Source organism: Rosa chinensis, chromosome 7 (genome assembly GCF_002994745.2).
Source record: "Rosa chinensis cultivar Old Blush chromosome 7, RchiOBHm-V2, whole genome shotgun sequence".
In the NCBI taxonomy this organism is placed as follows: domain Eukaryota; kingdom Viridiplantae; phylum Streptophyta; class Magnoliopsida; order Rosales; family Rosaceae; genus Rosa; species Rosa chinensis.
In genome coordinates this window covers 3,849,044-3,870,470 of record NC_037094.1, presented here as the reverse complement: position 1 = coordinate 3,870,470, position 21,427 = coordinate 3,849,044, and the positions used below count along the sequence as shown (strand labels likewise).

Below are 21,427 nucleotides of genomic sequence, written 5' to 3'. Positions count from 1 at the left end.
ACGATATGAAAACAAATCACCAACCAACCATTCTTCAATACGTTTGACAATGTAAACTCTGGTTGTTCCAGAGGTGGTTCTATTTAATTTATTTTGCTTTTCAAAAAAAAAAAAAATATGAAAACAAATGAATCAATTCAAGACCAATAAAACCACGTGAGCTCACAAGCGGGCCGGATGAGACATATTTTGGGCCCGAATCCCAACCTTGTTCCATATGGATCTAACATCCTAAAGCAATGAAAGCCCAGCCGATAATTGTGAAAGAAACGAAGGGCAAATAAGTACTTTCTTTAAGAAACCACAATTGGACACCCAAATAAAACCCTAATCGCAAACCTCGCACACACTCCTCTCTCTCTCTCTTAGGCACAAGTCGCAGGTGAGCTCCGCCGCAGCACAAGAAGAAGAGTCAGAAGAAGAAAGCAGGAGCGAGAAAAATGGCGACGGCGAACAAAGTGAAAGACGTTTCCCCTCACGAGTTTGTCAAGGCCTACGCCGCTCATCTTAAACGATCCGGCAAGGTCAGTTCTCCCTCTCTCTCTCTCTCTCTATATATATATATATACGTGTTTGTTTGTGTATACCTAATGTGTGATTATGAAGATATTGAATATGTATAAAACGATCTGTGTAGATTTTGAGATTGCTAGCTCATATAGGTTGAAGATTTGATTCCAGTTTGAGTTTATGAACGAACTGTGTTTCGCTTTTTATTGTTTGTAAAATGAACGGTAGCTTTTTGATATGGCTGCGAGGAAAAAAGTTTTGAGTCCATTGTAAGTGTTTTTTTCAAGTTTGATATGGCTTCAATGATTTTGAATTATCTGTTTATGTGTTTCGTTTCAGATTTTCACTTTTTTGGGTGAAAATATGTGGGATACAGTCTCTGGTTTATATATATTTATGTATCTTAGTCATGTGCCTCGATGACGATTAGTATTATATGCCGCAGCTAAATTTTTTTGATTAACCCTAATACTGTGGCATCAGTACTGGCTTCAGCTTCTTTGTTTACAGAACAGTCTTACTTTTTCCTGTTCTCTCAGAATTTCTGTCTGCTGTTATTGGCGTATTAGTTGGTCTATGTAGGTTTGTTTCCTTAGATGGCATATTGTCTACTTCTCTTAAAACAATAACAAATTTACTTGAGTTCCATAATGTTATGTCTTTCATTTCTCTGAAGAGTTTGAAAAGTGTGTGTGTGAACTTTTGTTTTCTTTTTATATATTGCATGAGTCATGAGTCGGGACTGCTGGTAGACTAGCAGTATGATCTCCCACTGCCAAAAACTTAATGATTACTTATACTGCCTACAGTTAGTTTGCGAGCTGTGATTGCCGCTTTGTTTATGATGATTTATATTCTTTATTGTAATAGATTGAGCTTCCTGAGTGGACGGATATTGTGAAGACTGCTACATTTAAGGAGCTGGCTCCTTATGACCCTGATTGGTATTATATCAGAGCTGGTATGTAGAATTTCTCTTCCCTCTCAGAAAATCACACACGCAAATCATCTCACAATTATTGGTGTGATAGAACTGTGCTATGCATTTTTCATCTTAAAATCGCTTCACTTTGCAGCATCTATGGCAAGGAAAATCTACTTGAGGGGTGGTCTTGGTGTTGGTGCCTTCCGTAGGATCTATGGAGGAAGCAAGAGGAACGGCAGCCGCCCACCGCACTTCTGTAAGAGCAGTGGCGGTATTGCTCGTCACATCCTTCAGCAATTGGAGAAGCTGAAGATTGTTGACATTGACCCCAAAGGGTATTTTTCTTTCACATAACATAACTCTAGTATTGTGTACACATTTTGGCAATAGCTATTCTCTGGACAAGTTATTTCTGAAAGTTGTCCTGTAATTCTTGGATATTAAACGATCTGTGTTCTTTACAGGGGAAGGAAAATCACACCCAGTGGGCAGCGGGATTTGGACCAAGTTGCTGGACGGATCGTTGTTGCAATCTGAGACATCAACTTAAAGGCATGGTTATGCGAAATGATCTAGAAACTATTTGCATTTAAGATTGAGAGAGACAGATATGGGAAGGTTTTTGATTGTTTTATGTTGACTGTCACTTTTATGAATGAGTATCCTTGGTTATTATTTTTTATTTTAATGTGGTAGAGTACTATGGCCTTCCTAACTGAAGTTTTGTTTATGAGAACCTATTCCTACTGTCTACAGCGAGTGCTTGATTGTTTTCTATGGTTTCATATTGAGTGTAAGCTCATCCTCTCGCATTTAAATTGCAGCCACAGAAAAATAAACAAACCAAGGATGAAATTCAGTGGAGCTGATATCAATTCTACTCTACCGAGTTGCGTTATATTTTCTTGTTTCACAACCAATTTTCATCTTTGATACAACTAAAATGTTTTGGGACTTGTATGGAAAAAATTTTAATGTAGTAAATCAACTGTTACTTTCTGGTCACGTGCCTTGCTTGTGTTGGAAAAACCCTCACGCATTGGCTTATATCGGTTTTCTCTGGTTTTCTCACTGTCGCACATTAGCTTAGATCGGTTTTCTTACTTTTGGGTACTTGTGCAATTACTGTTCCCATAGGTCACAAACAAACAAGTCTAATAAGACTAGGTTTCATGCGAACCCCGTTTTTGGTACTTGAATTTTGGTTAAACAATAAGATAGTCCCTAAATCTATCACCAATGTTTTTATGAAATATGTTTCACATTGTGTTTGATGGAAGGGGATGCGATTTGAACTTGGAGACTTGTTGAAGAGCAATGCCTTACTTTTATCAATTTTTTATTTTAATAACTTTGTGCCTGAATTAATGAAAAGGAAATAAAATTCTCTACAAGATTCAAATAAGCACAAGAAAATGAGCAACTCTTCTATGATTCCATAATCACGTATTGAAGACTTGTTAAAGAAAAGGATGGGGATGCGATTTGAACTTGGAGACTTGTTAAAGAGCAATGCCTTAACGGCTTAACTATTATCAAACTAAGGAGTTCGGGTCTGAGTATAGAAATGAGAATTTGTGAAAAAGTATTCCAATGGTCCCGCAATATATTGTATTGCAATGTGGTAATCCGGATCATTATTAGATATAATTACTTTTAAATGAGAATTTATGAAAACTTTGGTAAAAACGAGAATTTCATGAAAAATTTCAAACTAATCGTTGATTTAAAAATTATAGACTTCTCATTAGAGCCTCACCTGTCTGTCTGGACCAATAAAGTTATGACATTTTAAACGTATTTAGTGGGCTTAATGAGAATTAGCCCACAGTACAGGTTGCGAAATTAGAACGGAAATTTTTAAAAGTAAAGAAGGATTCATAAGGCACTAGGAATGAGCAAACGGGGAATTCCCCCGCCCCCGAGCCCCCGCTCCCGCCCCCGCGCTCAAATTCCCCCGCGCCCCCGTTCCCCGTCTGGGGATATTATCAGATGGGGGATTCCCCGCCCCGCCCCCGCGGGTAATGGGTTCCCCGCCCCCGCCCCCGCCCCCCGCATTAGTCTTTTTTTTTTCTTTTTTTTTTTTCTATTTTCTATCTTTTCAGTTTTTTTTTTCCTTTTCTTTTTGACAAAAATAATTTTTTTATTCTTTTTATTTTCATCATTGTTTTGGTCAATTGAGTATTTCAAATGCTTGAGACAGTGTTTAAGAAATAAATTGTTACCAATTTATACAACAATCCAACGGTCTAATCCTCAAGGATCGCCTAGAGGATCATCTTTACCAATTTATACGATAATCCAACGGTCAGATCCTCACGGATCGCCCTTAGGATCATCCTCTCAAAACTATATGAAGATCCAACGGTTGGATCGTCCCAGATAGCCATTAGAATCATCCTCACAAAATTATACGACTATCCAACGGTTGGATCCTCAAGGATCGCCTAGAGGATCATCTTTTCACAATTATACTATGATCCAACGGTCAGATCCTCACGGATCGCCCTTAGGATCATCCTCTCAAAAGTATACAAAGATCCAACGGTTGGATCGTCCCGGATCACCCTTAGAATCATCCTCACAAAATTATACGACCATCCAACGGTTGGATCCGCAAGGATCACCTAGAGGATCGTCTTTTCACAATTATACTATGATCCAACGGTCAGATCCTCACGGATCGCCCTTAGGATCATCCTGACAAAATTATACAAAGATCCAACGGTTGGATCGTCCGGATCGCCTTTAGAATCATCCTGACAAAATTATACGACAATCCAACGGTCGGATCCTCCCGAATCACTTTGAAGGTGTATTCTGGATGGGAAAGATAAATACCCCGTATAAGTTTTCTGTTTTTTTTAGAATAAGAAAATTATAAAAATGCCCCATATGTTGGTTGAAAAATAATAGTTCTCAATTTAAAAAAAAAAAAAAAGATAAACGGGGACCCCGCATGGGTAATGGGAAACCCCGCCCCACCCCCGCACCCCCGCGGGGGAAATAAGTGCCCCCACCCCCGCCCCCGCACATGTGATGGGGAACCCCGCCCCCGCCCCCGCTTGACAAATGCGGGGAAAACCCGCGGGTACCCCGCCCCCCACCCCCGTTTGCTCATTCCTATAAGGCACCCCACAGGATGTCGGCTTCAATAAGGCACCCCACGGCGCTATCAATCAAAGTGTCCAAGTTCTCCGAGTGAAAGCCACATTGCACTACGGGGACCCACAAATGGGGTTCCCTCCCGACACGTAATAGGGTCTCTCTCAGTCGGCCACGCGGGGCTGAAGCGGAATGAAATAGATTCGTATCTCTACCCTTACGCGCCCTCTCCAGAACACCCACCACCCTTCCGCCATTTAGAATCTTAATTTAATTAAATTAAAATAAATCATCCCCCACCTCCATTTAAAAAAAAAAAAAAGCCTGGATTTGAGTTTTGCTTCGATTCCTACACTCTTTAGCTTCCTTCCTCTCTCTCTCTCTCTGCGCGATCGAAGCTAGGGTTTCCTCTCATCGCGATCCATCTCCTTCGTCACTGTAAGTTCTGATTTTTTCAATATTATTAATCAATTTTCGTTTCAAATTTTGAAATTTTCACATGCTAGAATGTACCTACGTGCTTCTTACTTGCTTTGTTGCCTGAGAAATTTGGACAAGAAACTCGAGTGCGAAGCCTGTTCCGTGTTGCTTTGATCTTTGAATATTGATAAGCTTGTCAATTTTGTGAGCTTTCCACCCTTGATTTTACTGCAAAAATTGGATTTTGTGTGGAATTTGAATAACAGTGAAGTGGATAATGCAATTGTTTTGCCTCTGAGTTTTGAAATGTTTGCAAGTCTTATTGATTGTTTTCTCTTTCGAATAGGTTCAAGTGGTTATATTTTCATAATAATTAAGCGTTGTTGTTCGACCTGAACGATCAGTGTAGTCAGCTGATGAATCCACAAGTTTAAAGCTTGTAACGAAATTGAAGTTTGATCCTTGCGTTAAAGTTTAAACGGGGGTGGGAGGGCGGATTACGGATTATGTGCACGTAGAATAAGGAGGTAGTCACTGAGGATGGATGACGATGGAGATATTGATATGTTTTTCTCCAATTGGAACAACAAGAATCCAACTGATCGCCTCTTTGTCGTCTCTTGCTTTGTTGCTGCCCTAGTTGGAATTCTGACTATAGCCTATTCTGCCTTCCAATGGAGGAGAAACATCAATCTAAGTTGGATGAAAGCCATAGCCAGGTCAAAGAAAAATCCAAAAGCACGTCACAAAGTTCCCGTGGCTCCTCATACCTGGGTTTTAGAATCTGTATCTCGTGGAAAGAACTTTAATTGCTGTGTGTGTTTTAATACCACAGGCCCTTCTCAAACCCTCGGCCCTCTGGCAGCTTCAGACAGTTTTCTGCACCGTTGCAGTATTTGTGACGCAGCGGCTCATCTAAGTTGCTCTTCTACTGCACAAAAGGACTGCAAGTGTGTATCTATGATTGGTTATGAGCGTGTAATGCACCAATGGGCTGTCCGTTGGACAGAGGTAACGGACCAACCCGATGAGACTTCTTTCTGTAGCTACTGTGAAGAGCCCTGTAGTGGTTCCTTTCTTAGTGGATCCCCAATATGGTGCTGCTTGTGGTGTCAACGACTGGTACATGTTGATTGCCACAGTAGCATGTCCAATGAAACAGGTGATGTATGTGATTTAGGTCCGTTCAGAAGGTTGGTTCTATCTCCCCTTCATGTTAAGGAATTGAACCAGAATCCATCAGGCGGATTCTTGAGCTCAATCACTCATGGAGCCAATGAGATAGCATCTACAGTACGTGCAAGTATTAGGAGTCAGAGCAAAAAGTACAAGCATGGAAATGCAATCTCTACTGGGACGGGAAATAGTGGTAGTACTGGTGATATGTCTGCTGAAAGCACAGCTGATACCAATCAAGCTGTTAATGTTTCTCATGAAATGGAGGAAAATTGTAATGGTACCATGGATGTGGATTTGCAGCACCAAGATGCTGATGTAGATAACAAATTGGATTCTAAGCCCAGTTTCCAAAAGACCTCGTCTATGACTAAGAAGGATGAGTCTTTACGGATGAAACAAAGATATGAGTTGACTGATTTGTCATCAGATGCAAGACCCTTGTTGGTTTTCATCAACAAGAAGAGTGGAGCTCAGCGTGGGAATTCACTGAGGCAACGTTTGAATATTCTTCTCAACCCCGTCCAGGTTTGATTTCTCTACTGTGGACTTCCTTTGCTTAATTAAATAAAGATTATGACCTGCCAGCCTATTCAATGTGGAAGGAAACTGTAAACAAGTATTTTTCTTAACTGCTGAGTGCTTACATTTATCAATATGAGATATGGAGCTATCTATTAAATTGAGTTATATGGAGATTGGTAAACCCTTGTTCTCTTCACAGATTTTATATTTTACTGTTTTACTGTCTGATTCTTGCATGTTCTGTCTATTACATGTAGGTATTTGAACTGAGTTCAGCACAGGGACCAGAGGTGGGTCTGTACTTATTCAGAAAGGTGCCACACTTCAGAGTTCTTGTTTGCGGGGGAGATGGTACTGTTGGTTGGGTTCTGGATGCCATTGAGAAGCAAAATTTCATCTCTCCTCCTCCAGTTGCTATTCTTCCTGCCGGAACGGGGAATGATCTGGCTAGAGTTTTATCGTGGGGAGGTGGTTTGGGTGCAGTGGAGAGACAAGGAGGCCTTTGCACTGTTCTGCACCACATAGAGCATGCCGCTGTAACCATTCTTGACCGGTGGAAGGTGGCAATTTTAAATCAACAGGGAAAGCAACTTCAACCGCCAAAATTTATGAACAATTATCTTGGTAAGTTATCATATTAACTTTGCTATCCGGTTAATAAGTGGTATAAATAATTTTCTTTGGTTGGATTTGTCTGGCAATTTGTTTTTGTGGTATATATTTATTGATTTGTGTTCTGGCTCAACTCAGTTCTCAGTTAAACACACAGAATAGTTTTGCAAAGTCTCGGCTTGGCTTTACATCTCAACACCTCTTATCTTTCGTACATACTGAATATAAATTGAGTCGCAACCCCAAACTTGTCATTTGTCAATCTACTGAGGACTTAATTTTGGGGTAATCTAAACTAGCCCATCTGATGTAAACATTACTACCATTCTGTGAGTTTGGCTTAATGTGTTTCTGGTTTTGGCTTAGTATGTTTTTGGTTGGGATTCAACAACATATAATTCCTACTACCTGCATTTGCATTATTATCACTTCAATATTCCATTATCATCATCATCATGTGCCTTCCCACTGATAACCAGCTCTGGCAATCTTCATTTGCAGGAATCGGATGTGATGCCAAGGTTGCTCTGGACATTCATAATCTTCGTGAGGAGAACCCGGAGAAGTTTTATAATCAGGTAACGTGAAGCCTTTACCCAAATGGAGTTATAGTTGTTTAAGATCAAACTTCTCCCACTCTAAGGAACGGAGGCTAGTGTATGTGATTGTAACTTGTGAAAAAGGAAGAAATTAAAATCAATATCATGCACAACCTGTGTGGATCACATTTTAAATATATTCTTTTTATTGTTGCTAGTTTTAATTGATTTCAAACAATTCCTCCTCCAGATATTGACCTATTTTCAATTGTGATACACCTGCAGTTCATGAATAAAGTTCTTTATGCAAGAGAAGGGGCCAAGGGTATAATGGATAGAACATTTGTAGATTTTCCTTGGCAAGTTCGAGTTGAAGTGGATGGTGTTGAGATAGAGGTCCCTGAGGTGAGTGTGGATATCACATACTGATTACTAATTCAGAAATCAGTACCGCATTTCTTAAGATCTGAATGTCTGGATATAGGGTGATTGGCAAGTTTTGAGATTCTACTTGCTGGACAGTTTCTAAGATATAGACAAATTTGCAGGATGCAGAAGGTGTACTTGTTGCTAATATTGGAAGCTACATGGGTGGCGTAGATTTGTGGCAAAATGAAGATGAAACATATGATAATTTTGATCCGCAATCCATGCATGACAAAATACTTGAGGTTGTGAGCATATCTGGAACATGGCACCTTGGGAAACTGCAGGTAAACTGGGTATTGTTATGCATATACTTGCATCTGAATCGATGTTTTACAAGTTTGGTTGTCCAAGTATTAGGATATAAATTTCTTAGGGTAGTTGGTGGTCTAGCATAAATAATTGTTGGGCTATTTCGAGTATCTAGTTATATACGACAGTGCACAAGTTTTGAATATTCAACTCAAGCTTGAACTATTGAATTGGAGATGTATTTGGAAATGTTTCCGAACTTTGTTTTGTGTGGGAACAGGTTGGGCTTTCTCGTGCTCGAAGACTTGCGCAGGGCCAGTCAATTAAGATACAGCTTTGTGCGGCATTTCCTGTTCAGATTGATGGGGAGCCTTGGTTTCAGCAACCTTGTACATTGTCTATATCCCATCATGGCCAGGTCCTCAATTTTCCTGCATTTTCTTGCTTTTATGTACACTTCTACGAACCATACTGATAAAGCTGTAATTTTCAGTGTCAATAACCTTAAACTCCTGTGCAGGCATTCATGTTGAAGAGGGCTGCTGAGGAGCCACTTGGTCATGCAGCTGCCATTATCACCGATGTCCTTGAGAGTGCTGAAACGACCCATGTAATCAACGCTTCACAGAAGCGAGCTCTTCTTCAAGAAATGGCACTCAGACTGACATAGAAGTGTTCCATAGGTACTTAAATTAGTAATCAAAGTTTTGGTTGTATCTCCTTTTCTTTTTAGAAATATTCACATATTGTATACCACCATATCACCACATGTATCTTCTTTTTTTGTGATCTACCTGGAAGTGCGATTGTATATGAAACTTGTTCACCATTAATGAGAAGAGAGAATTTGGCAAAGTTTTACCTTCAATTAAGATTGTCATGCTTTGTTTCTTTAATTTTCGCTTTAGTTTTTCCGGACGCTGGAACTGAACTTGGGAGTACGGCCATTTTGATTGAAAAGGCATAAATGATTTGAGTTGAGGTTGATGGAAAATTACATGAATATTGAAATATGGGAGAAGCTAAGTGCTCCACTCCTCTTCTTCACACTTGCTCTGTTTCTGTTTCTGGCTCTTTAGAAGGGCTTTTGTCAAAAGTCCTTTTACTCTCTGTCTCTCTCCCCAGTGTCCATAATAAGCAGATATCGATCTAAGTAGATTTTAATATGCTATACATCACTGAAAACTCCAACAGCTTGAACTAACAGCTCATATGTTGGGTAGGGGACCTTAACATTCATTTGTTCCTCTGCTTATTCCTCACAAGACCTTGCTTCACTTTGTTCCATGCTCTTGATACAAACCCCTTTGTAGGCTCTGGGCTTGACTTTCTGTCGCAGGTTGTTGAACAAGACACCTGTGAGCACAAAATTCTCTTTGGCGTCTTGACGCTTTCTTTGCGCATCCGATCTAAACTTTCTCTGTACAAGGGTGAATTGAAGCAGTACATGTAGAGAGGTGAAGTGGATGCTTTCGAACCTTGAATTGCTCTATTAAGTTGTTGAGTCACGGCTCGAAGCTCAAACGAGTCGTATAGTGTGCTGCCATTGTGCCTGGAACTTACGGGGCTTATAGTAAGCGCACGGGTTTGATGAGCGAATGTTGTGGTACGGCTTCTCTGTGTCCCATCTTCCTCGATTGGGATTTCTAGAAAAGTAGCAAGCTTTATTTGTTTTGAAGCCATTTTCTTTGAGAGAACTTAGGATGGCTTTTTGGTTGTTTACTAGATGTATTTGTAGATGTTTATGAGCGGATGAAAGTTTACCTTGTAAGTAACGTTGGTTTAGTACAGGTTAACAAGATCTTGCATTGTGTTATACGTCTTCGATGAGCATGTTCGCAGGCAAGTGTTTGGACATAATTGTCATCGAGTACAACCGATGAGGTCTAGCTATAAGATGTTTTGAAAGTGAAATGTGACCGAGAAGTTATATTTTACTTTAACACGACCGTTTTAACAAGTCAAGTTCTTGAGTTAAGGTTGTGTTAGACATAATAGTCATCAATTGCAACCAATAAGAAACATATATTACTTGTCTTGTACTAATTTTTTTTCGAAAGTGAAATGTGATCAAGAAGTTATATTTTACCTCAATATGAGCGTTCTAACAAGCCAAATTCCGATAAAGTACTAAAGTTGATAAAATAACTTTGGAGAATCACTAATATATTCCGAAAAAGATGAGGGTTTAAACTTAATTTTCATTTGTCAAAACACAAGTGTCTGATTTTATAATTAACTTTTAATAAGTAAATAAAATCTAGACAATTTGCTTAGTGGTGTAGCTTAGTAAGGATATGATTATAATTAACCATATGCTTGCACATGCTAATCTTGAATTAAGCCTATATCTGCAAAAGACAAAAGTTCTAAATCATATCATTCTGTAAATTTCAAAATTAAGTGGTATTACATCCAAATAAACAAAACCCCTGTGAAATTGACTTCTGGCAAATAATAAATCAAAGTATTTGAAAGGATGCATCATGCATGTTAGTGCCATCACTTTGCTGTAATCTTATAAACTAAGCAAGTATTAAAGATGCATATGGCTTAGATCTACTTTCTTTCTTTAAAACTACTCCTTTTTCTCTGTCTTCTTTAAATCTACTTTCAAGTTGTAATATATATCATACTTAGTCTTTTCAGAATCTTGATATCTCTTAATTGCTCATTTCATTGTTCCTTACGCTATCAGCAAAGGAAAAAGGAATTGCTATAGCTTCTTTTTAAGTTTTACAGGATATATAAATCACATTGCTTTTGTTGGTATTAGTCAAGTGTTGGATCAGAAATGAGTGCCATTATTTATACCAAGTTACATAATGGCAAGACAAAGCATAACCCATTAGAAAACCCCAACTTCAATGACTCATAAAGCTCGACTTTCATCTAGTCTAACAGTCATTCGTGCTCAAAGTTCGGAGCTGAGATCGAATAGCTGGGACTTGAAGCATCTGATCTGAACACCAGAAATGAACTTGCATTAATGTATCAGCAACACGAGCATCAAATGCACAATAAAACTAAAGTTTTATGATACTCCGTAGTGTGACATGTTATAGAATTTTTCACCATAAGAAAAACCCAAAATATACCATATTCTTTAGTATCTCATCGAGTTCTAAAGGCAAATTCAAGTTTATTATGTAAATGGCCCAATTCTTTATTAGCTTTCTTTTTTACTGAAACAAATGCAAGACCTTTTATGCAGGATTCATTGATACCAGAAAACATCATACATCTCATAAACATACTCAGAAACAATTTGCACCCCATATCTAATAATTAATGGTTGCATTTCAGTCAAGGAACTCATTCCAAGGTCAAAAAACTACCACATTTATGACCATTATGGTACGTTGTATACACTCTGTTGCCACCACCCTCATTTTGGTCCACTACACTACATTTACCAAAACAAAGAATTTGGGGTCCAATGAATATTGATGAACATGGCATATATGAAATCATAAGGAAAGGAAAGTAATCTGGTACATATGGGTAAGTGGGTAACAATATGTGATTGCATAAATTTGATGCCTCTATAACAAAGGCTCTCGCTTTTCCATATAATACGATCCTTTTGTAGTTTACTTCACGCTTTGCCACAACTTTCACTTTGTTTTCATTGTGCTGATTGGAAATTATTCTATGCACCGACAGTGTAAGTGACCCAACCCTTATAAAATAATCTCAACCCTTGATATTTATTATCAACTTTATTTTTAATAAACAAAAAGTATATTTAATGCAATCTAACCATTCATTTATGTTGGTGCAAGTGCACGGCGGTGCTCTGAATAATCTCTCGTCTCTGTGCTGATTTGTGGCCATTTTCTCAGGTATGCACACGTTAATCTCATTGATTTGGTTTCTTTCTAATCAGTGATTATTAAGTCTCCCGTTTCTTCGATTAAAATTGCGAAATTCGATATATCTTCCATCTTACTCAATCATGCATTCTCTCAACCCCACCTCACCAATCACCTGTTTCTGCGCTTTGAAGTTTCCCAGTTTTTACTGGGAATAATGGTAAAAAAACGTCGGCGATTATTAGTTACAATCCCATAAACACCAACTTGCTATTCTACAAGACTCTCTGTAATGATAGTTGGCATGGGCGTTTCACGCGTTGAGGTCCAGCTTTTACTCACTTTGATCAGCCATTGCCCACTGGAATATGATCTATGGGCTTTTGTTGTCAGAAAAAAAATTGATAAAAAAACCGTGTTGTTGTGCAAAAACTCGTTTTGGGTACTCTTGGAATTTGAACTTTTGGATGATACGTGGTCTTGTTTCGGGTTTTTTTTTTTTTTTTTTTAACTGGGAGAAAATTAAAAGTGGGCGGCTTAAGTTTTCCCTTGTTTGTTACTGAAAGGTGGTGCTTGGAAACGTGTTGAACGGTCCAGCCCCATTTTTCTAATAGACCTGACTTTGCTTTAGTTTGTGAAAGGTTTACAGGTGTTGCATCTTACAACTTTGCTTTTGGGTATTTAAGAACCCTCCTGCTCTTTGCTTTTCCTGTAGTACCTGGTGTCTCTTCTATTCTGAGTATTACAAGCTTCCAAAGGTTACAGGGAGATAGAGAGATATTTAAGGTACGTACTTGGGTCTGAAACTTCAAAGCCAACACTGTTTCTGGTGTGAATTCTGTTCCTTTTTGTTGCCGTGCAATTTGGTTTGGTAGTGCCAGATTTAGTCAAAACTTGTGCCAGATTAAAGGTCAGATCTTTTCATTTTCAGTACCAGTAGAAATGCATTACCAGCCAAGATTAGGCAGCTTTTTTTCTAATGGAAAAGGGACGGCAAGCAAATGGGGTTGACTGTAAATTATAGACTAGCGTAAATTTAGGTGGTTGAATTTTTGGTTATAAATTGCTTCTTGATTGTGTTGTGTTATACAGCAAAGTTTTCGTTTCCCTTTACAGATTTGCTACCTCTTCAGGTTTCTAAAACAATGGTGAAGATCTGCTGCATTGGAGCAGGCTATGTCGGTGGACCAACCATGGCAGTGATTGCCCTCAAGTGTCCGGCAATTGAAGTAGCCGTAGTTGATATTTCAGTGTCAAGAATTGCGGCCTGGAACAGCGACCAGCTCCCAATTTACGAGCCGGGGCTTGAGGAGATTGTGAAGCAGTGCAGGGGGAAGAACCTGTTCTTCAGCACAGCTGTGGAGAAGCATGTTGCTGAGGCAGACATTATCTTCGTTTCGGTTAATACACCGACCAAGACCAGAGGCCTGGGAGCTGGCAAGGCTGCTGACTTGACCTACTGGGAGAGTGCAGCAAGGATGATAGCAGATGTGTCCAAGTCCAACAAGATTGTGGTGGAGAAGTCGACGGTTCCAGTGAAGACTGCGGAAGCAATTGAGAAGATTTTGACTCATAACAGCAAGGGGATCGAGTACCAGATTCTGTCCAACCCGGAGTTTCTTGCCGAGGGGACAGCAATTGAGGATCTATTCAAACCCGACAGAGTTCTGATAGGAGGGAGGGAAACCGCTGGAGGACAGAAGGCAGTCCAGGCATTGAAAGAAGTATATGCTAATTGGGTACCTGAGGACAGAATCATCACAACCAATCTGTGGTCAGCTGAGCTTTCGAAGCTCGCTGCCAATGCCTTCTTGGCGCAGAGGATCTCCTCTGTTAATGCTATGTCAGCACTGTGTGAGGCTACTGGAGCAGATGTCTCACAGGTTGCTCATGCTGTGGGGAAAGACTCCAGAATTGGACCCAAGTTTCTTAATGCTAGTGTTGGTTTTGGAGGGTCTTGTTTCCAGAAGGACATTCTCAACTTGGTGTATATCTGTGAGTGCAATGGACTACCTGAAGTAGCAAACTACTGGAAACAAGTGATCAAGGTGAATGACTACCAGAAGAATCGATTTGTTAACCGAGTTGTGTCTTCCATGTTCAACACAGTTTCAGGCAAGAAGATTGCCATTCTTGGGTTTGCATTCAAGAAGGACACAGGTGACACAAGGGAGACACCTGCCATTGATGTTTGCAAGGGTCTGCTGGGAGATAAGGCACAGTTGAGCATATATGACCTGCAGGTAACTGAGGAGCAGATCCAGAGGGATCTGTCGATGAACAAATTTGATTGGGACCATCCGATTCATCTGCAGCCAGCTAGCTCGATTGAAATGAAGCAAGTCAGTGTTGTGTGTGATGCTTATGAGGCAACCAAAGGAGCTCATGGGATCTGCATTCTTACTGAGTGGGATGAGTTCAAGACTCTCGATTACAAGAAGATTTACGACAACATGCAGAAGCCTGCGTTTGTGTTTGATGGAAGGAATGTTGTTAATGTCGGAGAGCTGAGGAAGATTGGATTCATTGTCTACTCAATTGGAAAGCCTTTGGACTCATGGCTCAAGGACATGCCTGCAGTGGCATAAGGTGGAGTTTTCTCTTGAAAAAGCTACACAGCTCTCTCTTATTCTTTGAATTTTTGTTTTATTTTTCATTTTCAGCTTCTGTTCTTGCATTTGAATATGTATAAGTAGTCATGTTTCTCACACTCAAGCTTCAAATTTATATAAAATAAGGAAAATATTGCTGTTCGGTACTGGATGCTGGTTGAGTAAAGCAGTTATATGAATTGCTTCTATAATTAGAGCAGATTAAACACCTTCCGGCTTCCGGTTCAGCCTTATCTCGCCGGCATTGATAAGCTAGGCTTTTATTTGAATCAGCTAAGCGGAGGTTGTGTCGGTGGTTTTTGGTTGTAGTTTTTCTTTTCTTGTATTAAAAAAATGAAAAAAGATAAGCTAGGCTTAGAAGAACTGGGAATGCCCATAATAATTAGTTGGTTTCGTGTTTAGGCCTTTTCGGCCTCCTATCAGTCCTATGTAAAAAAACCCGGTCATTCATTTTTATAATAAACCAAATCATACAATTATATACAGTTGAAGCCATTGAGTGACATCTGCCACCGAGTCTCTCCGGCCATGCCGGAGATGAGGAGGAGGAGGGTGGGGCAAAAGTGGGGGCTGTTGCTTTTGATTCGGTTGTGATAGTACTGACTCCTGGGTTTACTGTTGACCTGGTCAAGTGTTGACCCAAGATATTTTAGAGAATTTCGCACAGGCGGGTCGGACTCTCAAGTGGGTTTGGACTCCATCATATAAAAACTAGGCCCAAAGCCCGTTCTGTCCACTAATCGGCACAGGTTTCGTTTTGGTAAGATGACGATGATAAATGATGCTCGATTTTAGTGAAATTGTTCATTCTCACCAAAAAAGAAGAAGGTAAAATTGTTACCTCGGATGCATCTGTACTTATTATGAGCTCCCTAAATCCTAAAAATGAAGTTCAGTAACAAAAGCGATCGCTAATAAGGTTGAAGTTATATTTTACATGGAATCATGGAGTATTGTCTAATATAATGGAACAGTTTAAAATTCCTTTTCCCTTTCTCTTCATTCGCCGCCTAATTACTGGGGTTGGAACTGGAGTGATACAAGAAGGCAAGAAAAGAAGAACAGCTTCAGATATATTCTTGAGGGAGATGAGATGGGTAAAAATGGAAACGACTAGTACTATTATTCAGCCTAGCTGATCATTTGGTTGATCCAAAAAGATGAGTTTCAGGCTCTCGGCTCTCCTGCGTGAATGAGGAGAGTTAGAACTGTGTTATGGTTCTGTTTATGATTCTCCTTTTGTGGGTTCTATTTACCTTTTTATCTCTCAGTACTCAAAACGGTGCGTTTTTGTGACTAATTATCGGAAAAGTGAGCGCACTATTATGTAGTAGTGGGAAAACAATTTTGTGGTATAACAATCATATCAATCTGCTAATTAACCATTCTTCCATGACTAAAAGTTTGTCAATCGAAACAAAGATTTTATAACACATATATTTAAACGGATGCATCAATTTGATTTAAGACCGCCATGATTTGAGTATTTTGCCATTTGTCGTCAACAACATTGTAGATTAAAAACTATTATGAATGAGTTCTTATTGCAAAGTTCCAACTTCCAAACCAACAAGATTACAATCTCCACTAAGTGGAGCAAACACCATAATCATCATCCGAAAGTGGTGTATGCATCATATTGTGTAAAGTCCTTATCATAGGTTTAAATGAACAGAGCTAAATGCCAATTTGAAGATTTTGCACCACTTACCACCCATTTTCCATTCATATATAGTTCAACTCCAATTACGTACGTTCCTTTACCGCCCACTCTCCATTCATGTATAGTTCAACCCTACCACGGCCATGATGGGGTCCCCGATAGGCATGGAAAAAGCCAAAAAGGGACACCGATTTCTTTCCATTCTTATTCTCATCGCGTGCTATAGACCTCACAAGCATCTCATCTCATCTAGTTGTTGACGGCCCTGAACTCCTGATCGTTCTCCTCTCTGTTTGTCCCCTCCTCCTCCTCCATGACTGCATTCCCCGGAGTATTTTCTCTAGGCAGTATCTCTAACCCAAGTAGTTATTTGAGAGTCCATCTTCTTAAAGCTCTTGGCAAGGCAATGTCGCACGAATAATCTTTTGTCAGAAGTTCATCAACAACTTCATCCACATGGATCAAGGCCAAAGTTCCATCGGGCAATTTATTACGCCTCAACTTTTGACAGTTAAGCTTCAAAGGCTCTATGCATCTACTGGCACATATCCGCATTAGAGCCTGTAAGACGCAAATAGAACGCACCAAGTACCCTGGGGTATCTGAAATAACCAAAAGAAAAATATATATTTTAATCACATTTCCAAGGATATTCCACATGAAATGTAGCAATCCTAGTTAAGAACTTAATGTTGGAATTTTAGTTGATATTTCAAAATACACAACTATACGATGAAAGGTATTTGCCTTATTTTCTTGATGCGTCAATTTAAATTTTGGATTTATGAATTTCAGTTTTGTTTTTAGAGCACTTATTGAGATTATAAATTACAAATTGACTCATATTAATATATATATTTATCATGATCATAACCCGTCTAGTAATTATTTCATACATGGAGGTTATAACAGTTACCCATTTTATAACCCCTCTATTATAAATTTAGGGGGGTGAAATTTGCACACCCTAGATTACAAACCACACACCCTTTGATTTTTTTAATAATATTTCATCCCAAATATTTTTACACTTCCTAAAATAACCTTGAAGTCAGATTCTCTCTCTCTCTCATCTCCGAAACCACTGAACCTTATCACTATCCCACTGGACTCCTCACTCTCCTTTTCGAGCCCACAAACCAGTGTCTATCTCCTCCACCATCCCATTTCTGGCGAGAGCCAAAGCCACCTCGGCGTAGACGGACAGGTCTGGTTGGTATTCGGATCGGAAGGCGGAGAAGGCCTGGAGAGCCAGGTGCCACTGATCCTGCCGTAGAAGCTCTTTGAGGACGGCGTCAAGGTCTGATTTGATTAGGCGGGAGAGCGTTTTGGAGACCAGGGATGGGTTCGGGTCGGATCTTTGGGCCCGTTTGAGGGCTTGGACGGCTTGGATGGCCTCGATGTTGTGGACCCGGTCTTTGACCAAGGCACCGTGTGGGAACGCGGACTACGGTGGGGGTGCGTGTGGTTGTGAATGGTCTGGGTACGGGTTTGAGGAAGGTGGTCGGGTTTGGGTGAAGAGAGGACGCCATGGATGAGGTAGGTGAAACCGAAGAGCTAAAAGCAAGGGTGGGTCGAGCTCAAAGCCACCGTGTTGGAGCTCGTGCGCCCCTGGGAGGCTTCGGAGTCATAGTCCCTCTTCTTCTTCCTCATCTTCGTCTTCGTCTTCATCTTCATTTGCTCAGCCTCGCCTCTCTCTTACTTCGCCGTTTCTCTCTCCTCTCCCTTCTCCTTTCTCTTTCTCTTCTGGAGCCATCGTCGATTCTGTGACGGTGGCGACGACGCCGTTCCGAGGACCGGTCGGATATGTCGGAGCTTGAAGGAGAGGACGACGGTGAATCATCGTCGCTCGTTTCCGGCAAATGCTTCTCCCTCTTGCTTTTACTCCCCATTTTGCAATCAAATTCAAAATCAAACAGTAACAACGAGAAGGTGAAGATGGGTGTCGACGCCGTTCCAAGAGATGTCGGAGAAGGTGGGGAACTTTGTCGTGGTTTTGGAGAAGAGAGAGAGAGAGAGAGAGAGACCCAAAAAAAAAAAAAATCTGACCTCAAGGGTATTTTAGGAAGTGCAAAAATATTTGAGATTTAATATTATTAAAAAAAATCAGAGGGTGTGTGGCTTGTAATCTAGGGTGTGCAAATTTCACCCCCCTAAATTTATCATTCAATCTCTTTATGATTTGTATAATTATACTAGCTAGCAACTCTTTTATAAGCCAAAACACCACTTGCTCCAAATGCGACAGATACTCTTTCTCTTTCATCATCTCTTTTAAAATTAGTCTTTCTCTCTCTCTCTCTTGAATTATTTTTTGTCGTAAAGTTTTGAGAGTTTTACTATTTTACATTTTGCCAAATGAAAGAATCAAGCAGTTCTAGGATCTAAGTTTGCGAGTGTACGCTTACAAGGATTAACGGTTGTTGTACCCTGGAGGGTAGGGCGCCACAAACCTGCTACACCGAGACATTGTCTCCGAGGGGCGAAATCTACTCTTAAGGGCAGTGTTTACACGCCTCAACCTAAAACTCTTTTCGAGTAATGTGTCCTTCGGAAGCCTATAAATTGAAGAGATAAGTTCTATAATCCTTGTTATTTTCTTTATTATGACAATAATATTATGATTATTATTTGTTACTAATATATTATATTTTTGAGATCTTGTAGGAGGTGAAATCTGGAGAAAGAAGTAGCATCCATCGACCAAATTTTCCAACAATCTTAAGAGTAGATGTTGTTGGTGGATGTTTCCTTGTGGGATGCTTAAACATAAAGATAAGACTGTTATTCTTTTAGTTGTTGCAAGTATAACTCTTTCTCGTTAAACATATTAATTTTCCATGCTGAAATTTGAAAAAAATGAGTTTGTTCTTTTGGTTTGGAATAATTATTATGGCAGTTAGCTTCACACATATTGCAAAATGTTAACTGCATCGTAATCGTGCATTAAACTTCAAATTTTTTATAATGGCTTATGATTATTAAATGTCTTCTTAGCGTTTCAAATAAGATCTCAATATGCTCGGGCTGTTATTAATCTATTGCATTCATTCCTTTCATTTGGTGTCTTTGCTGTCCCTTGAAAAACAAAACCGTTTTACATGCAGTCATACATTATTGTTTTGCTCCAATAAGATTTTCTCTATTAATACTATTTATGTTGCACGGTTACAGTTGCATATATGATTTTATTATAATTTATCATTTTTAATATCTGTTACGATGGTAAAATGTATATATTTCAACTGCTAATGGATTTTCAGTTTGCATTTGAATGTTGATAAGGTGCATTTTTCGGTTAGTAATGCATGGTATAATTAAGATTTAAGTTGTGTGATTTTAGTTTTATTTGCTTCATTGTTCAAAGGAATTATGTTTGTAACTTAAAAATTAACGGTTTCGCACATTTACTTTTCTATATTAATTTATGTGTTTAATATCGTTTTACCATTTTCGTAGTATTTATTTTGCATCAGTGAGTGCTATTAATATTATGGTTTAGCAAGCGTTTTTAATTCTATGTTATATGATTTGAACCATAATTATTTTATATGCACTAAAATATATTTTTACCGTTATAACTCAAAAAATTGTTTCTTTGTTGTTGCCTTCGGAATACGTCCCTTCAAAGTATTTTTTCTTCAAGGAAGAAAAAAAAATTTGAAATGTTGCCTTCGGATTATTGTTTCTTCGGAAATAATAAAGTTGTTGCCTCTCAATATTTCCGTTGCCTCTTGATTAAGATGATGCCTCGGTTGCCTGAAAAATAAATGTGTTATTGAGAAATTATTTTGACAATTTTACATCGACGGTTGCCGATGGCAATTTGATGCCTCGGAATATTAATGTCCCTACGGTTGATGTCCTCAAAAAGAAAAAGAAAAAAGTGTTGCCTTAAAGTTTGGTTATAAGTAATAAGTGTTGCCTCATTTACATCTTAAATGATGAATCGAACTCTATCCTATGGGTTAGATATAACGGTTGCCTCGATACTTTAATGGTAATGAATATGGTTGCCTTGAGAATTTGGTTACCAAGAAAATAGTTGCCTAATTTCATATTATCGGTGCTTTCGGATATAATGCAGAGACAACAAGTCTCTAAATATGGTTCCCTAGCCATATTTGCTAAGATGATTAGCTGCATATGCTGCCTTAAGGTTTTGGGTCGCCTTTCGAATTTTGTTGCCTTTCGGTCAATGTTGCTTCAAAACAAATAAAAATATGCAGTTTTTTCGTTGACACCTCGATATTGTCCCTTATGCTGACACCTTGGAAAACTATCTCATTGATTGCTGCCTTCGGTTTATGCTTTGAGAAAATAGACATTCAATGTATCTCCATGATCAAATTTAATTTTGATCAAGAATTAAGAGACACTTGATGGCTCCAAATGTGGGGGAGACTAAAGTATCCGAAGTCACGAAATCGGTAAATACTGTTGCCTATTAAATTCTCAAGTCCTTGACATGCAAAGATTCGTTGCCTAAATATATATGGCTTGATATTATCTTGCCTATATATATGAGCCAGACAGATTCAAAAATGTGGGGGTCAAGGCAAAGCAAGAAAAAAAAAATATAGGCTCTTATATTTGAATGAGATTGGATAACTAAAAACCCAATAAAGATTACTTATTGTTGAGATTATTCAATAAGTTGTGTAGGTCAGAGTTGATTTTGGCCAATACTCTGACAAAACCACTAGACCAAAGGCCGAAGCTGGTGGTTAATACATCAAGGGGGATGAGACTATGCCTATAACAAAGATCAAGAGTGATGGTAACCCAACCTATGTGAATGGCGATCCCAGGAAGTAGGTTCATATGAGTAATAACAAGTCACTTGT

At 39.2% G+C, this 21,427-nt stretch overlaps 3 protein-coding genes across 6 annotated transcripts; all 3 read left to right on the top strand.

The window, feature by feature from the left end:
* Window positions 1-342: 342 nt before the first annotated feature.
* On the top strand, window positions 343-2,212 carry LOC112178973 (40S ribosomal protein S19-3). Its single transcript, XM_024317258.2, has 4 exons — window positions 343-524; window positions 1,381-1,471; window positions 1,587-1,770; window positions 1,900-2,212. The coding sequence occupies exons 1-4, from the start codon at window positions 441-443 to the stop codon at window positions 1,970-1,972; spliced, it is 432 nt and encodes a 143-aa protein (XP_024173026.1). The 5' UTR covers window positions 343-440; the 3' UTR covers window positions 1,973-2,212.
* A 2,566-nt stretch (window positions 2,213-4,778) lies between these two features.
* On the top strand, window positions 4,779-9,362 carry LOC112178970 (diacylglycerol kinase 1). 2 transcript variants are annotated; one of them, XM_024317254.2, is made up of 8 exons: window positions 4,789-4,978; window positions 5,307-6,664; window positions 6,919-7,285; window positions 7,775-7,851; window positions 8,098-8,217; window positions 8,361-8,525; window positions 8,771-8,908; window positions 9,011-9,362. In XM_024317254.2, the coding sequence occupies exons 2-8, from the start codon at window positions 5,501-5,503 to the stop codon at window positions 9,158-9,160; spliced, it is 2,181 nt and encodes a 726-aa protein (XP_024173022.1). In that variant the 5' UTR covers window positions 4,789-4,978; window positions 5,307-5,500; the 3' UTR covers window positions 9,161-9,362. The 2 variants fall into 2 exon arrangements, with proteins under 2 accessions (XP_040367040.1, XP_024173022.1); XM_040511106.1 differs by lacking the exons at window positions 8,771-8,908; window positions 9,011-9,362 and having other exon boundaries at window positions 4,779-4,978; window positions 8,297-8,437.
* A 3,566-nt stretch (window positions 9,363-12,928) lies between these two features.
* On the top strand, window positions 12,929-15,068 carry LOC112177071 (UDP-glucose 6-dehydrogenase 4). 3 transcript variants are annotated; one of them, XM_040511160.1, is made up of 2 exons: window positions 12,929-13,091; window positions 13,422-15,068. In XM_040511160.1, exon 2 carries the CDS (start codon window positions 13,451-13,453, stop codon window positions 14,891-14,893), a length of 1,443 nt encoding a protein of 480 aa, XP_040367094.1. In that variant the 5' UTR covers window positions 12,929-13,091; window positions 13,422-13,450; the 3' UTR covers window positions 14,894-15,068. The 3 variants fall into 3 exon arrangements, with proteins under 3 accessions (XP_040367094.1, XP_024171026.1, XP_024171028.1); XM_024315258.2 differs by having other exon boundaries at window positions 12,930-13,091; window positions 13,439-15,068; XM_024315260.2 differs by lacking the exon at window positions 12,929-13,091 and adding an exon at window positions 13,095-13,215 and having other exon boundaries at window positions 13,439-15,068.
* Window positions 15,069-21,427: the final 6,359 nt, after the last annotated feature.

Excerpts from the sequence above, each read along its gene's own strand:
- LOC112177071 (XM_040511160.1), top strand. The coding sequence starts at position 13,451 with ATGGTGAAGATCTGCTGCATTGGAGCAGGCTATGTCGGTGGACCAACC.
- LOC112178973 (XM_024317258.2), top strand. The coding sequence starts at position 441 with ATGGCGACGGCGAACAAAGTGAAAGACGTTTCCCCTCACGAGTTTGTC. Across the intron at positions 1,472-1,586 it reads TTGGTATTATATCAGAGCTG|CATCTATGGCAAGGAAAATC; the intron begins GTATGTAGAATT and ends TTCACTTTGCAG. Across the intron at positions 1,771-1,899 it reads GTTGACATTGACCCCAAAGG|GGGAAGGAAAATCACACCCA; the intron begins GTATTTTTCTTT and ends TGTTCTTTACAG.
- LOC112178970 (XM_024317254.2), top strand. The coding sequence starts at position 5,501 with ATGGATGACGATGGAGATATTGATATGTTTTTCTCCAATTGGAACAAC. Across the intron at positions 7,286-7,774 it reads ATTTATGAACAATTATCTTG|GAATCGGATGTGATGCCAAG; the intron begins GTAAGTTATCAT and ends CTTCATTTGCAG. Across the intron at positions 8,218-8,360 it reads TTGAGATAGAGGTCCCTGAG|GATGCAGAAGGTGTACTTGT; the intron begins GTGAGTGTGGAT and ends ACAAATTTGCAG.